We start from the raw sequence: 13,950 nt of genomic DNA, 5'->3' as shown, positions 1-13,950 counted from the left end.
TTCATCATAGCCTCCAGACTCATCATCTTTGTTTCTCTTCTCTGTACTCCTAGGGTCTCGGCAAGGTTTTTGCATTGTGGTGACCAGAATTGGATGCACTAATCCAAGTAGAGACTCACTGGTGCAGTATAAAGTGGTACTCTCACTTCTTGTGATCTTGATGCTGTCCCTATGTTATTGCACCCTAGTGCTGTACTGGCTTTTTTGACAGCTGCAGCACATACTTAAGCAATGGTCCACTACTAGGACACCTAGTTCCCTCTCACGGTTACTGCTGTTAAGCCAGGTACTGCCTATTCTATAACTGGGCATTTGTTTTTTTCCTGCTTCCCCATCACCACCATTATCATCATCATCCTATATCCACTACTTCCTAGAGAAGCCAGGGATATTGCTTATTTTGGTTTCCCCAGTTTTATTGTTGTTGTTGTTAACTGCGAAGTCGTGTCCGACCCATCGCGACCCCATGGACAACGTTCCTCCAGGCCTTCCTTGTCCTCTACCATCTTCTGGAGTCCATTTAAGCTCATGTCTACTGCTTCAGTGACTCCATCCAGCCACCTCATTCTCTGTCGTCCCCTTCTTCTATTGCTCTCAATCTTTCCCAGCATTAGGCTCTTCTCCAGTGAGTCCTTCCTTCTCATTAGGTGGCCAAAGTATTTGAGTTTCAACTTCAGGATCTGGCCTTCTAAAGAGCAGTCAGGGTTTATCTCCTCTAGGACTGACTGGTTTGATCGCCTTGATGTCCAAGGCGATCCCCAGTTTAGCTAAACAAAATGAGAAAACTGAAACATCATAGGACAAGATCGTTCTTTAACTGAAGAACGAGACTCCATCTAATAATATTACAGAGATAATAAACCAGAAATGCTCCTCACTGACCGAGATTCTTGGCTAGATCCAAGAAAAGTCCAACCAGTTTACCTGGTCATAGAATCCTCCTCCTCTTCTGTTGTTACTTCACTCAGGAGATCTTCATTTTCACTGTCAGGTTTTTTCTGAACCTACCCATCAAACCAAAAAATGTTTTCAGCACAGACAAAACAATCAGCAGATTTCCACTATGATCACATTAAATGTTGATTTAATTTATCAATCATCTAAGCATTTCAATCTTTGATTGCCAGCGTACATACTTGGATTCTGATGATTTTGCTTCTAAAACTATTTAATACTACAATAACTTCTTCTTGACTTCCAGAAGAATCTGTTCCTTCATGCCTAGAGAGGAAAAAAAGTAAGTTATCTGCAAATAAAAATTAGATATAATAATTAAGTTTTTTGAATTATAGAACAGTTCGCTCAGCTGAGAATGAAAATCTCTGCTTTCCGGTATACTAATTTAGGAATTTTCCATATTTATATCCTTTCAGAGAAGTTGTAGCAGAGGTTCGCATTTTGGGGGATCAGTGCAGGAAGGCAGAAATGTTCAAATGTTCAAATCAATTTAGGAAACAAAGCCTAAGACCACCTACTTGGGGCAAACACACAAAAAATGTACATTTCAAAGGCAATGTTTTGCAGTTAAGACAATTTGATACAAAATCTATGTTATCGGTATCTACAAGCCGCATCCTTCTCAGTAAAGTCATTGCCTTCTGAATGAATCATCTTAAGATTTAGAATATTATTCTTAAAACACATTTTAAAAGGAAGTATCCGAGACTGAAGAATTCAGTGTGCTGAAGCCAACAAGATAATTTTAACAAAATAATAATAATTCCAGGATCTCTTGTAATTGCTGTTGATTTCATCTAATACATTCCATTTTATGCAGAGCAGTAATTTGCAGACAAATACTAATAAGGAGAGTTAGTTATTTTTCTGCCTGGTAGGTAATCCATATTGTGTGGATGATATACTGTATGCTCTATATCAAGTCTTATAATTCAATATAAGAAAGAAAAATATATTCTTGCTTACTGGGAGGAAATAGCATTGTCTGCATAGGCTTGATTTGTGCAATTCCTTCCTCGCTAACAATAAAAGGTAATTATCCTTCTTTATACTGAGAATAACAAAATCAAAATAAGCAGAAGTCAATTTGATACATGTCAATAGGTAAACTGAAGAAATCCCAGATATAAAAAAAAATGAAATGATGTTATGGTTCCTAGCTAGTTACAGGTATTCCTTGATGATTTGTTTACTGACCATTCAAAGTCATTAATGGCACTGAAAAAGTGACACAACTTTTTTTCACACTTACGACTGTTGCAGCATCCCCATGGTCATGTGACTAAAATTCAGATACTTGCCAACTGATTCATATTTATGACAGTTGCAGTATGTCACAGGGTCACGTGATCCCCTTTTGTGATCTTCTGATCAGCAAAGTCAATGGGGTAGCCAGATTCACTGAACATCTGTGTTACTAACTTCACAACTGCAGTGATTTACTTAATAACTGTGGCAGGAAAAGTTGTACAATGGGGCAAAACCCACTTAGCAATTGTCTCGCTTCTCAACAGAAATTTTGGGCTCAAATTGTGGTCAGAAGTCAAGGATTACCTGTATTATTGTATAATGACGTCGGCCAGCTACAGCACTCACAACCCCCTCCCTACTAAATGGTAGAAAAACACACAGTGAAGAAAATAATCACCAAGAACCTTAGATTTAAGAAGACCATGAAGAAGAATTGAGAATGAGGCCCTGGGGCTCTGCAAATTATGTATGATTTAGCTGCCATTTTGGAATCTTTTCCTCAAGAGCCATGTATGAGTAAATAAGTTGCAAATAAGGTCTTATGGGAGTGCATGTAATTTAGGATGATGACAAGGGTGATGATGATGATGACTAGAAAAGATCTGTACATAGGTAGTCCTCAACTTACAACCATTCAGTTACAATGGCACTAAAAACTTAAAACCATGTTTCACGCTTACAACCATTGTAGCGTACCCGAGGTTAGGTGATCCTAATTTGGACGCTTAGGAACTGGTTCACATTTATCACGGTTGCAGTGTCCTAGGGTCATGTGATCAGCTTTTGCAGCCATCAGACAAGCAAAGTCAATAGGGAAGCCAGCTTCATTTAACAACTATGTTGCTAATTTAATACCTGCATATATATATGTGTGTGTGTATGTATGTATGTTTTTCCGGTCAGACCGGTTTGAAGCACCTTGGGTTTTGAACTTGCTATACTGCAGTTCTATTATTATGATTTCTTTTGCCTTGCAGATCCAACCTAGGAGCGTTAAGCAGGGCTCAAGTCGTTTCTGCAATACATTGTGTATTCAAATCTTTTCGTCAGCAAAAAGATACACACACACACACACACACACACTGTACCAGATAACTATAAAATTACCTGCAAAACAAGCCAAATAACAGAGTAGCTTTAAAGAGAACCACCTAAATTTTGACTTAAGAACAAATTCTAGAAACCTAAGCCATGACAAGCAATTTTACACCACTCCCGTTTCAGCTTATCTTTTCCTTTACTTTAAAAAAGGTTCTCATTTTATTTAATGAACTTATATGGCCACCTATCTCCCATAGTGATCATAGTGATCATGTTATTGGTTCATAGCAACCAATAAAAACAAGAATAAAAATAGAACAATCCTTCCTGCCAGTTGCCAGACCAACCAGATTACTGACTCAAGCCCCATCCTAGCCCAATGCTTGGAGGCAGAGCCAGATTTTTATGGCCTTCCAGAAGGTTAAAAGGTTTATGTAATTTATTGGTGTAAGTTATATATTTGGGGTGAAGAGGAACAGGTTGTTTAACCGACTTGGGTGCTCCATTGCTGGAGCTTTTCAAGAAAAGATTGGACAATGATTTGTCCAAGATCATATCAGAACTCCTGCCTTGGAAAGGTGGATGGACTAAAAGACCTCCAAGGAGCCTTCCACTCCAATGAAATTCATTTATATTTACGTTTTGATTCTTAACTTTGCTATGAAGCTTGGCCGTGGGATACTCCAAAAGCTGCTAAAGTACAATTTGCTGTATTCCAGATTATCAGCCTTGCAGGCTGGACTGTTGGTAGTTGTCTCAGCCATGACAGCTCCTGGCCAACTTGGCTTGCATTCTAGACTTGTCTTCAGATTAAATTGAAAACCTGCAGACTTCTGATGTTGCCTAACTCTATGTCCCAGCATTCTCCACCATTGGCCAAGTAACTACTATTAAGAGCTGTAGTACGGCTGTGTTAAATAATGAAATTCCTTCATGAAATGAAATGGTGAAACAGAAAATGGAGGACAAGGGTCATGTCTAAGTTAAGAACATTTAGCAAACCTCAGTAAAAGTAGAAGAAGCAGAGCAAATCTAATTAGTCCAAAATGCCAACTTTGATGTATCTCTGGAATCTGCAAAATGAACAGCACCCTTTGCTGCTGTCTTCAAACTACGGTATTTCCCCCCTCTAGTTTATCTTCAAGTCAACATAAAATATGCTTTATATTTATAACTGTTAAGACTACAATTATGTCTTACTGAAATATTTCATAAATTTCTTCAGATCTTCCTTCACGTAATCTCAAAATCCAAGACCCTGGGTTGGCTTTTAATTGAAAATATCCCTGCAAAGCAAGCAAGCAAACAAACAAACCAAAAGTCTTAGTGGATTTAGGAACTTCATCCCAGAAATTAACTCCTCAAACACAGATGCCAAACAATTGGTGAAATCTACCCTTTCTGTTTGGATTTTGCATCTTAAATAATACATATACAAATACATGCACAAGCATTGTAGTATTCTTTTATATTTTAGTTGTTATATTTATACATTTTCTCTTTTATTTACCCAGCAATCTTGAGAAGGAAATTTCATTGACAAAAAAATGACTGGTCCATGACTGAGTGGGAGCTTGAACTTCTTCTCCTTGATCTAAATGGAATACTAACCACTAAGAAGAAATCATCTAAAATAGATTCTGACGCTGGATCTTGAATCAAAGGATCAAATCTTCTTCATTTCAGGTGAGAAAGTTTGAAAGATTTTTCTAGGTACTAGAATTAACAGGCTGCTTTTCTTTTTACTGGAAGCTAAGACTGCTAAAATGTAAAGGATCTAGAAAAGAAATAAATTAATGTTGCTACTGTTATGTGTGAAATTGTGAGATCCAACCTGGAAATAAGGAGAAATTTTCTGTCAGTAAGACACAAAATGGAACAGCTTGCCTCCCGGACTTGAGGGTGCTCCATCACTAGAGATTTTCAAGAAAAGGTTGGACAATCGTTTGTCCAAGATGGTGTAAGGACTCCTGCTTCAGGCAAAAGATTGGATCAGAAGACCTCCAAGGTCCCTCTCAATCACATGAAATTCATTTGTATTAACACTTCAATTCTCAACTTATAAAGCTTGGGCATGTGGTATTCTAGATGCAGCATTCAACCTGCAGATTGGGCTATTCGGAGTTGTCTCAGCCATGGCTTGGACGTAGAACTAAGCAAAGTTGAACTGAATGGGAAATATCCAGAGTAATCAGAACAATAATCTAGCCTGGGATATGAAAAGAATCCTATAAAAAATGGCAAACCAATTCTATTCTGCTACCGAGAAAGCATCATGTCTGTATCTATGAAGTTATCAGAAGGAGCCCAATTTGAAGAAGTTTGCATTGACTTTGGGGGAGTGTGTTCCCCTACTGCTAAGCTTGTAAGCCGCCCTGAGGCTTCGGAGACGGGCGGGATATAAATGGAATAAAAAAAAATATTTTAATCACAAGAAGACTGGAACTTTCCATTTCCATTTCTTAAACAGTTTTCTATACATTTAACCCCACTTCAGTCTGTGTAGAGGCCAACAATATAATTCACCACATGGACCAAAACATGGGAACTATGAATGCTTCATTGTAGACGTGCACAACTTAAAACCAGCCATTCCATAGTCCTGAATTCCACCTTTTTGCAACAACTTTTCAAAAGGCTTTGAAGACCCTACCCAAGACTTTGGGGATAGGACTGTCATGTGATCCTGGGGCCACAAATTCTACATATGATTATATGGTAACACCATTCTAAGATATTCTGCTCAGGATATATTTAATGACATGGTTAAAATGACATCATATCTTTTATTATAATATTATATTCTGATCTCACATAACTTATTAATCCAGATTACCAATTTCCCTAATTTATAAGTGGCATCTACACACACAAGTCTTAAGCATTTAATGCCTCAGTTTCAGTTTTCAATACCTGATGTTATTCCATAAATAATCCCTTCTTGGCAAGAAAAACTATAAGATTCAATCAATATAACAGACCATACCATTAATATTAGCAGACATATTAGATAAAAACAATGAGCATTTGGATAAATTACATACATATTCCCCTGCCTTATCCAGCACTTACCAGGTTGGCCATCACAATGGTGTCAACTTTGAAAGGATTATTCCTTCTTCCAAGGGTGAATTGCAATCCCCGAGGTGGCTTCCTATTGCTCACATCATAGCAATGTCCTTCCAGCAACAAATATTCTAATTCATACTCAGCTGAAACCACCCCTTCTACCTGTGAAAATGGATTTTTTAAAAAAGACACATATGAATAGTAGGCAGTATTGGACATACTGTGGCTATACACAGAGTGCTTACACTTGCTAGAGCAGGGGTAGGCAACCATGCTGGCTCAGGAATTCTGGGAGTTGAAGTCCACAAGTCATAAAAGAGCCAAGGTTGCCTACCCCTGTGCTAGAGCCACAAATATATTACTGTTGCTTAGTGCTTATACAATCTGTCTAATAAAGGATCTATGGCTGGATGTTTTCTTGTACATTTGAAATTAAGTACCAGAGACATTTATCTCATTTTGAACTCTTGGAGAGAAGAAAATGTATCCTCCTCAATAATTTTGTTATTTTTTAAAGCTGCAATTTCACGTCTGTTCCAAAAGCCATAAATTTCCTCACTCAGTAAAAATAGCAATTGCCACAGTAAATGAGAAATGTTGGTCTTTAAAGGGGAGGTAGAACTACTGAGGAGAATCAGGGTTGGTATGGGCAATGATTGTGGTTCCTGATCAATGAATCAGGGAATGTAGGACCAATGTTGGTGGCAATGAAGTAGTTTAAAATTTTCTGAGGTTTCTGAACAAGGACCATAGAGGCTATTTCCCTCAAGGATTCATTGCCACCAAATTATGACAAAAAGAATGCTGCCTGCTGTACTTTAGCTTTCTATAGTACTGAGACTGAGTGAGGAACATCATCTGAAATCTGGATGTCACGAGACTGCTTTTATCAAATTGTTTCAGCACAGTAGGTGCACTAAGGGTCCCCTCCATTTAACATTGTCCTCTTGGTTTTATCTAGGAAGTGTGCCTTCTCTGTGGCATTCCCACCCACACCCATCCCTGAGATAAGGGGGCACTTCTGGAGTTCTGGAAAGCTTTGAAAATCTACTTTTGGTCTGAGGCCTGGGTTGAGGTTTATGGCTTGTTGAAGGCTTCTGTTTTGCATTGTTGGTTTTATTGCTTATCAGATCATTTAAGTTTGGGCTGTCTGACTGATTTTATCCTTTTTCTAGTCCTATAAGCTGCCAAAAGTTCACTGGAGTTGGGTAGTCAATAAATTTATACAAACAAATAAATAAACTTCAGATTCTATTCATATCTCCTGGTATTTGGCAAATGAAGTTGTTGTCAAAGTTGCGAGCACCACTTTAAATAAATGTAGCTAAAGTAACGGGATAACTATTCTTCAAACTTTATGCGTTCTCTGTGCCTGGAATGAGTTTTTAAGAAAAATACAAGCCTAAAGTATCTTAAAAGTGAATTTTTTTTAAAAAAAATTGGCTATTGCAACTTTTTGTACAATATGTTTTAAGAACTAGTACTCACATCTTTTAAATGAATGTTGTCGAGGTCATAAGAACTGTTCACTGCTTCAACCAACCAACTTTCTGGAATTGCCATGTTTAGTGTCAGAAGAAGAGACTCTGGAATTTCAAGGAAGGTTGCTCCAGATGAAAGAGGAAAGAAATTATTGGACCCAACAGAAAGTTCTGGTTCCATAACTAAACGATAAAAGCTATAACCAAGGCAAAAATATAACTATTAAGAAGGTAAGGCAAAGCATAGAGCATTTTAGAGGGTTGCACGACAATTTGTAAAAGCCTCAGAATGTTCTACTTCTATTTCATACAAATAGTATTGTTTGGCAATTGTGTAATATTTTATCTATAAGTTCAAGGAACTTGAATGGGCTTTTTCTGTGCTCTTATTTTTAATTTCTAATGCTTTATCTTTCTAATCTGGGTCCAATTACTGTGTTACCCTTTGACAAAGACAGTTTCTTCACTGTCAATCCAGGTCATAAAGCTTTTGGGGAAGTAATATATCCAGTTCAGGATACAACATTTGTCAGGAAAATGGATGTGTCCTCCTATATGGAATGCAATGTACAGCACTGGTGTGAAGCTTGTTTTTTTAAAGAGTGCAGCTTCTCTACATAAAAGGTTCAGGTAAAGGCAAGTTAATGTTGATGGCTTAGTCATAGAAAAAAAATGGGAAGACCAAATATTTAAGGGGAGGAAAAGAAACTGAGGATTTTGAGAAGAGACCTGCTTCTAAATATAAATCATATTAGTGAAATGACCTCTAGATAAAGATGTTGGAGACAATGAAAATGTGTTTATGTTTCATGAGCCCTATTATCATACATGGAACCATTTCTCCAATAAAAACCATCTCTGAAAGTACTCTCGCTTTATTGGGTCCATTTTGGTAATAAACTTCTTCAGGTTACTTGCCTTTTCAAGGGTGTTTCTGATAGGTTTGATCTACAGTTCATGAACAGCCTCAGCTTCATGTTGACAACCTGACCAAGCACCTAATGAAAACAATCCCCATATTAAAGTCTTGCAAATTTTTCCAATTTTCTATTTCTACCCTTTTAATTTACATTAAGTTCTTCAAATTATAAACACATACAGGTAATCCTCAACTTACAACAGTTCATTTAATGACCATTCAAAGTTACAACGGCACTGAAAAAAGTGACTTATGACCATTTTCACACTTAAGCCCATTGTAGCATTCCCAGGGTCATGTGATCAAAATTCAGACACTTGCAACTGATTCATATTTATGACACCTGCTGTGCCCCACTTTATGCGACCTTCTGACAAGCAAAGTCAATGGGGAAGCCAGATTCATTTAATAACTGTGTTACTAACTTAATAGCTGCAGTGATTCACTTAACTCTGGAAAAGAAAGGTCATAAAATGGGGCAAAACTCACTTAACAAATATTGCACTTAGCAACAGAAATTTTGGGCTCAATTGTGTCATAATTTGCAAATTTACATGTTTCTACTTTCCCTTCTATCCTATTCATATTTACAATTTAATAATCAACTTTATCTAGGAAGTCTTAGTAGAAAGAATCCTTAGTATCCCTTTAATGATGTTAGTGTGAGAAATGATAGCTTTATTATGAAGCACTTATCTGATCATAGGAAAATGAACCAAATAGAAAAGGCTAACACATCTTTTGGCTAGAAGGCAAGGATCCTGTGTGAATCTGCTTTTTTTGCTTTGCAGTTTATTATTCCCAGCATAGTGTTATTTTGTATTGTGATGTTTGTATATTGATTATTTTAACTCTTTACAAACTGCCTAAAGTGACTTGACCAGTGAACAGTCTTAGAAATCGAACGAATATGCAACAGCTAGCACAATGCAGCAAAATAACCTGCATTTTGATTCTAAAGGCAACTTGGTTTCTCTTTTTAATACTAGAAACAGACCTAGAAGATTCTTCTTCTGATGAAGAGAAAGTTTCTTCATGGTTAAGTCCAATTACCATTTTTGGTCCCTGGAGATAGAGCTTTTGCTTGTAACATCAGTTTTTGTATATGACTCACCATTCAAGCTGTATCAAATCAGCTTTAAGGGCTGCTGGTGGTTGGTTGTTTTGGGTCAAGATTGTCTTACACCTGAACCTACAGGATTCATGTTCAGAAATTGCTCTGTTCAATCTCAAGACACGTTGTAACACCTATGGACTAGCTGTATCATTGGCTCATGGGACAGAATGTCTGGGTGTTGCAGAAGTGCCACAGACGTTGCTCTCTTATCTCCACTATGAGATCCACAGCCTTCTGAAGCTAAAATGGGGCAATCGGTCAATTGTGCATTTAGCTGCTACTTTGTACACCACCATGAAGAGGACGGAAAAAAGCAGAAATGCATTCAGTTGCCACCATGGCATTGGCCATCTCTTATTCTGTTGTCTTAAAATTAAAAGAAGTGCCTTGTTTATTGTTCACTATAACAGATGCATTGGATAAAGGCCCTATTCTGCTACTGTCAGATATTGTCAGCATAGCTAGTCTGCTATGAAACTGAGTTATGTCATTATGTTTTGCTGATATGGATTTGCAGGTCATTAAACGTTTGCTGATGTGGATCTGAAGGCCCTGTGATCAATATCTTCTCAAGTGATTCTAGTGTCTTTCCAGAAGGTGAATAAAGTGGAACTTTTCTGGAGGGCCACCAAGTTGTAATTTGCTGTCATGTTGTCGCCAAGATCATCATCTGATTGGTTTATGTGCCATCAAACGCTTAGTGACCACATAGACCGACTTTCTCCAGGAATGACCTGTCTCCAATCTGGCTCTTCATGTAAAAGCAGGAAGCTCTGTCATTGTAGTTACATCCATCAACTGGCTATCAGTAATTCTTTTCTTCTTTTAGTCCATCATTGCCAAATAATTAGATCGTTCCATTACATCCAAAATATGAGCCTTGTCATTTCTGCCATAAATGAGAACTATGGATTGAAAATCTACACTCCACTTGCTTGTTTTACTGGTTATCCATGGTATTCTCAGGAGTCTTCTTCAACACCAGCATTCAAACTGCCAGTGTTGTTTCTATCCTGCTCCTTCACGCTTAAAGCTGGTTGATGAAACTGTTGTTATTAGTTCATTCTTTATATTTAATTTTACTCTCGTTTTTAAAATTCTGATTACTGAGGATACCAAAGTGACCCCCCATAAATTTAAACTTGGATCTCTCATCCTACCATGCATACAACTCAAAGTAAATAATTACCATTTCAAGGAAGATCTTAAATAAAGCAGTTACACTGTATGGAAAACAATGTTAAATTGGCTTAAGGTTATCACAATTCACAAGACAACAGTATGCTCTTACAATCAACAAATGTGATAACTTCTGGGCTTCTCTTGTTAGTGGATCAACAACACCAACTACATCAAAGTAGGGTTCACTTTGCTCTGGATTTATCTTCAGTATGCTATGTAGGGAAGGCAATGGAGAAACGTTAAGCATTGAACCAAAAAATTCTTAAAGGCATGCATGACTTGAAGATGTAATGTTCATAAGAAATATACTATATTATCCTTTTGCAATTAGAAGCTATTTAATAAAGCATGTTGATTCAACAAATGGATGCATTTCATTGAATATGTCTTCAAACTAGTGAAGCAGTTCTAATGAAGAACTGTTCCACTAGAAAAGCACCTGCTGTGTAATAGTTTATGCCACTTATTCTGAGAAACAAAAAGCATGCATTGAAAGCAATTTTCCCTAGAGAGGAAGTGAACAGTGCTTCAGACCTATTGTGAGCACCCCGCTTCTACCTATTCACCAATCCTTCAATTATAGCACCTTTTGGTTCTTTGGTTTATGGCCTTCAATTTTAATCTTGATGATCTGGCAATGACAGGAATGATAGATCAATGATCTGGAGAACATGCTCAGTCTTAAGCTCGGTTTGGGATAGACTAAAAGGTAAGATTTTATCTTAGTCTGATAACCTTTGACAAAGGTTGTTACTCTAGTGAAGCTCCCCTCATTCTTATTGATAGACACCAAATCACTCCAGTTCTTCTGAACAATTTCAAGTGTCCAATGCCTCCTACTCATTCTTATATTTTGGCAAACTTGAGAACTTGTCCTAGCTGGCTGATACTTCCCCCCCTTTGTGTTTTTGGAGAATCTAAGAACTGACCCTCAGAAATAAACTTTGTAAATAAATATAGTGATACAAGGAGATTTCAAGAATATTCATTTTAAATGCTGAGTACTGTTTAGCTTCTTAGACAACTTGTTTTTAACAAATGGCTAATGACGCGGTGGCTCAGTGGGTTAGGATGCTGAGCTTGTCGATCAGAAGGTTGGCAGTTTGGCGGGTCGAATCCCGAGTGCCGCGTAACAGAGTGAGCACCTGTTACTCATCCCAGCTTCTGCCAACCTAGCAGTTCCAAAGCATGTAAAAATGCAAGTAGAAAAATAGGGACCACTACGGTGGGAAGGTAACAGCGTTCCGTGCGCCTTTGGCGTCTAGTCATGCCAGCCACATGACCACGGAGATGTCCTCGGACAAACGCTGGCTCTTCGGCTTTGAAACAGAGATGAGCACTGGCCCCTAGAGTCGGAAACGACTAGCAAGCATGTGTGGGGGAACCTTTACCTTTACCTTAATGAGAGAAAAACTTACTTGGTGACAGTTTTTCAATCCATATCTTATTCTTTGGAACTGGACCTTTAGGAAAGCAGATTGATTTTTCCTACATAAGTAGTTACATATACACATTCCAGGCTTCTTGAAATAAATTGATCTTAATTGACCTTTCTTTGATTATACTCTTTTTGTATGTGTAAATATGTTTAGTATTTAAAGACTTTGTCACTTGCCAGCCTTTTTCAATGAATGTCTCTTTGAAAAGTGGAATATAAATTACCCAAATAAAGTTAATTTTGTTTTTTTAATGGTAATAGCAGTGCAGCAATAAATATTGCAAACAGAATAGATGGCTAATTATCTGGCCATGATTCATACAACTGAATTATCATGGGGGGGGGAAAGGAACAACTATTTTTACCTATGTTGGTCTTTGAAAAATTCAACATCTTGGCGATCATCAGTTATTGGCAAAGAAGAAAGGAGGGCATTCACTTTCATCACTAAATTACTGCCACTACAGAAAAGAGAAAAGAACTGGATATAACAGGAATAGAAGAATCTCCTAAAATAATGCCATTAAATATCCAAAAGCAACACCACCACAATCTGTAAGGCTTCCAAAGAAGACTGGCAATGCTGAATGTTCTTAGTGTTCCTTGCACAATAAGATGTGGGAAATTAAAGAACAAAAATATGTTTTTGAGAGCTTTTCATAACAATGGTCTTTTTAAATCCATCTCAGGTAGCAGGAAGGTCCAACAAGGCACAGAAAAGGAAAATCCTTTTTTTTTCTAAGCCCATCACAGTGGTCATCCTTGGTCTTTTAGAATCCATCTCAGTCTTACATTTGTGCTCCAGCAAAAACTAACCTCAGCTGCTGAGGTCATCAAAAACTACCAAATTATCAAAATCAACTTTTACCTTTTACATTTATGTAACTATAAAGCCTGAGATGATTTTCTCTAGTGCTATCAAGTCTGGATGATAGACGGAGTCAATGACTACATTCATACTCTATACTTTTGTAATTAGCTGATCTATATCTATATCTATATTAATTTAGACATTTTTAAGCTGCCCAATTCTAAACTCTGGGTGGCAAACATTAAAAACATTTTTTTACTATTAATTTATTATTAAATTTATATGCTGCCTATCTCACGGTTCAAGTAGTGACAGGATAATGTGAAAATCATATAATACAACAAAAACAAAAGAACCAAAAGTAATAAAAGAGTCGTCTGACTGAGGCTGTGAACTGACTACAATGTCTTCCAGACCCAGACCACACCCAGCTAAATTCAGTGTCTCTTTTAAATGGCAAAACATCTGCAAAACGTGCTTCACTATAAAACCTTCCACAATAAAAATTACCGTTTATGATCAATCCCCATTTCCTTGACAAGGCTTTTAATCTTTGCAGCTGCTGTATTCAGAGTTATTGACTCTAACAAATCGAAGTCTTTGGCATTTAATTCATCTTCTTTTAAAGGGCCTAATATCTACAGAACAGAAATGGACATAATTCAATGTTAGGAGAAGAATACA

The 13,950-nt window shown here is 37.3% G+C and overlaps 1 protein-coding gene across 3 annotated transcripts in view; it reads right to left on the bottom strand.

The window, feature by feature from the left end:
• The window catches only part of UGGT2 (UDP-glucose glycoprotein glucosyltransferase 2), a 79,919-nt gene that overhangs the window by 14,413 nt on the left and 51,556 nt on the right, over positions 1-13,950 (bottom strand). For all 3 annotated transcript variants that reach the window (XR_014492400.1, XM_083361664.1, XM_083361663.1), the window contains exons 23-31: positions 13,777-13,904; positions 12,821-12,916; positions 11,127-11,229; positions 8,718-8,797; positions 7,807-7,996; positions 6,322-6,480; positions 4,450-4,535; positions 1,137-1,221; positions 925-1,004 (exon numbers count right to left, since the gene is read on the bottom strand). Coding sequence is in view for 2 of the 3 variants with exons in the window: in XM_083361664.1 (XP_083217790.1) it covers positions 925-1,004; positions 1,137-1,221; positions 4,450-4,535; positions 6,322-6,480; positions 7,807-7,996; positions 8,718-8,797; positions 11,127-11,229; positions 12,821-12,916; positions 13,777-13,904 (1,007 nt within the window). In the remaining variant the exon portion in view is untranslated. The remainder of the gene's footprint in view (positions 1-924; positions 1,005-1,136; positions 1,222-4,449; positions 4,536-6,321; positions 6,481-7,806; positions 7,997-8,717; positions 8,798-11,126; positions 11,230-12,820; positions 12,917-13,776; positions 13,905-13,950) is intronic.

This window comes from Vipera ursinii (genome assembly GCF_947247035.1).
Source record: "Vipera ursinii genome assembly, chromosome: 4".
NCBI classification, from domain to species: Eukaryota; Metazoa; Chordata; class Lepidosauria; order Squamata; family Viperidae; genus Vipera; species Vipera ursinii.
Note: the sequence above shows the minus strand (reverse complement) of the source record. Positions and strands in the feature narration are given on the sequence as shown.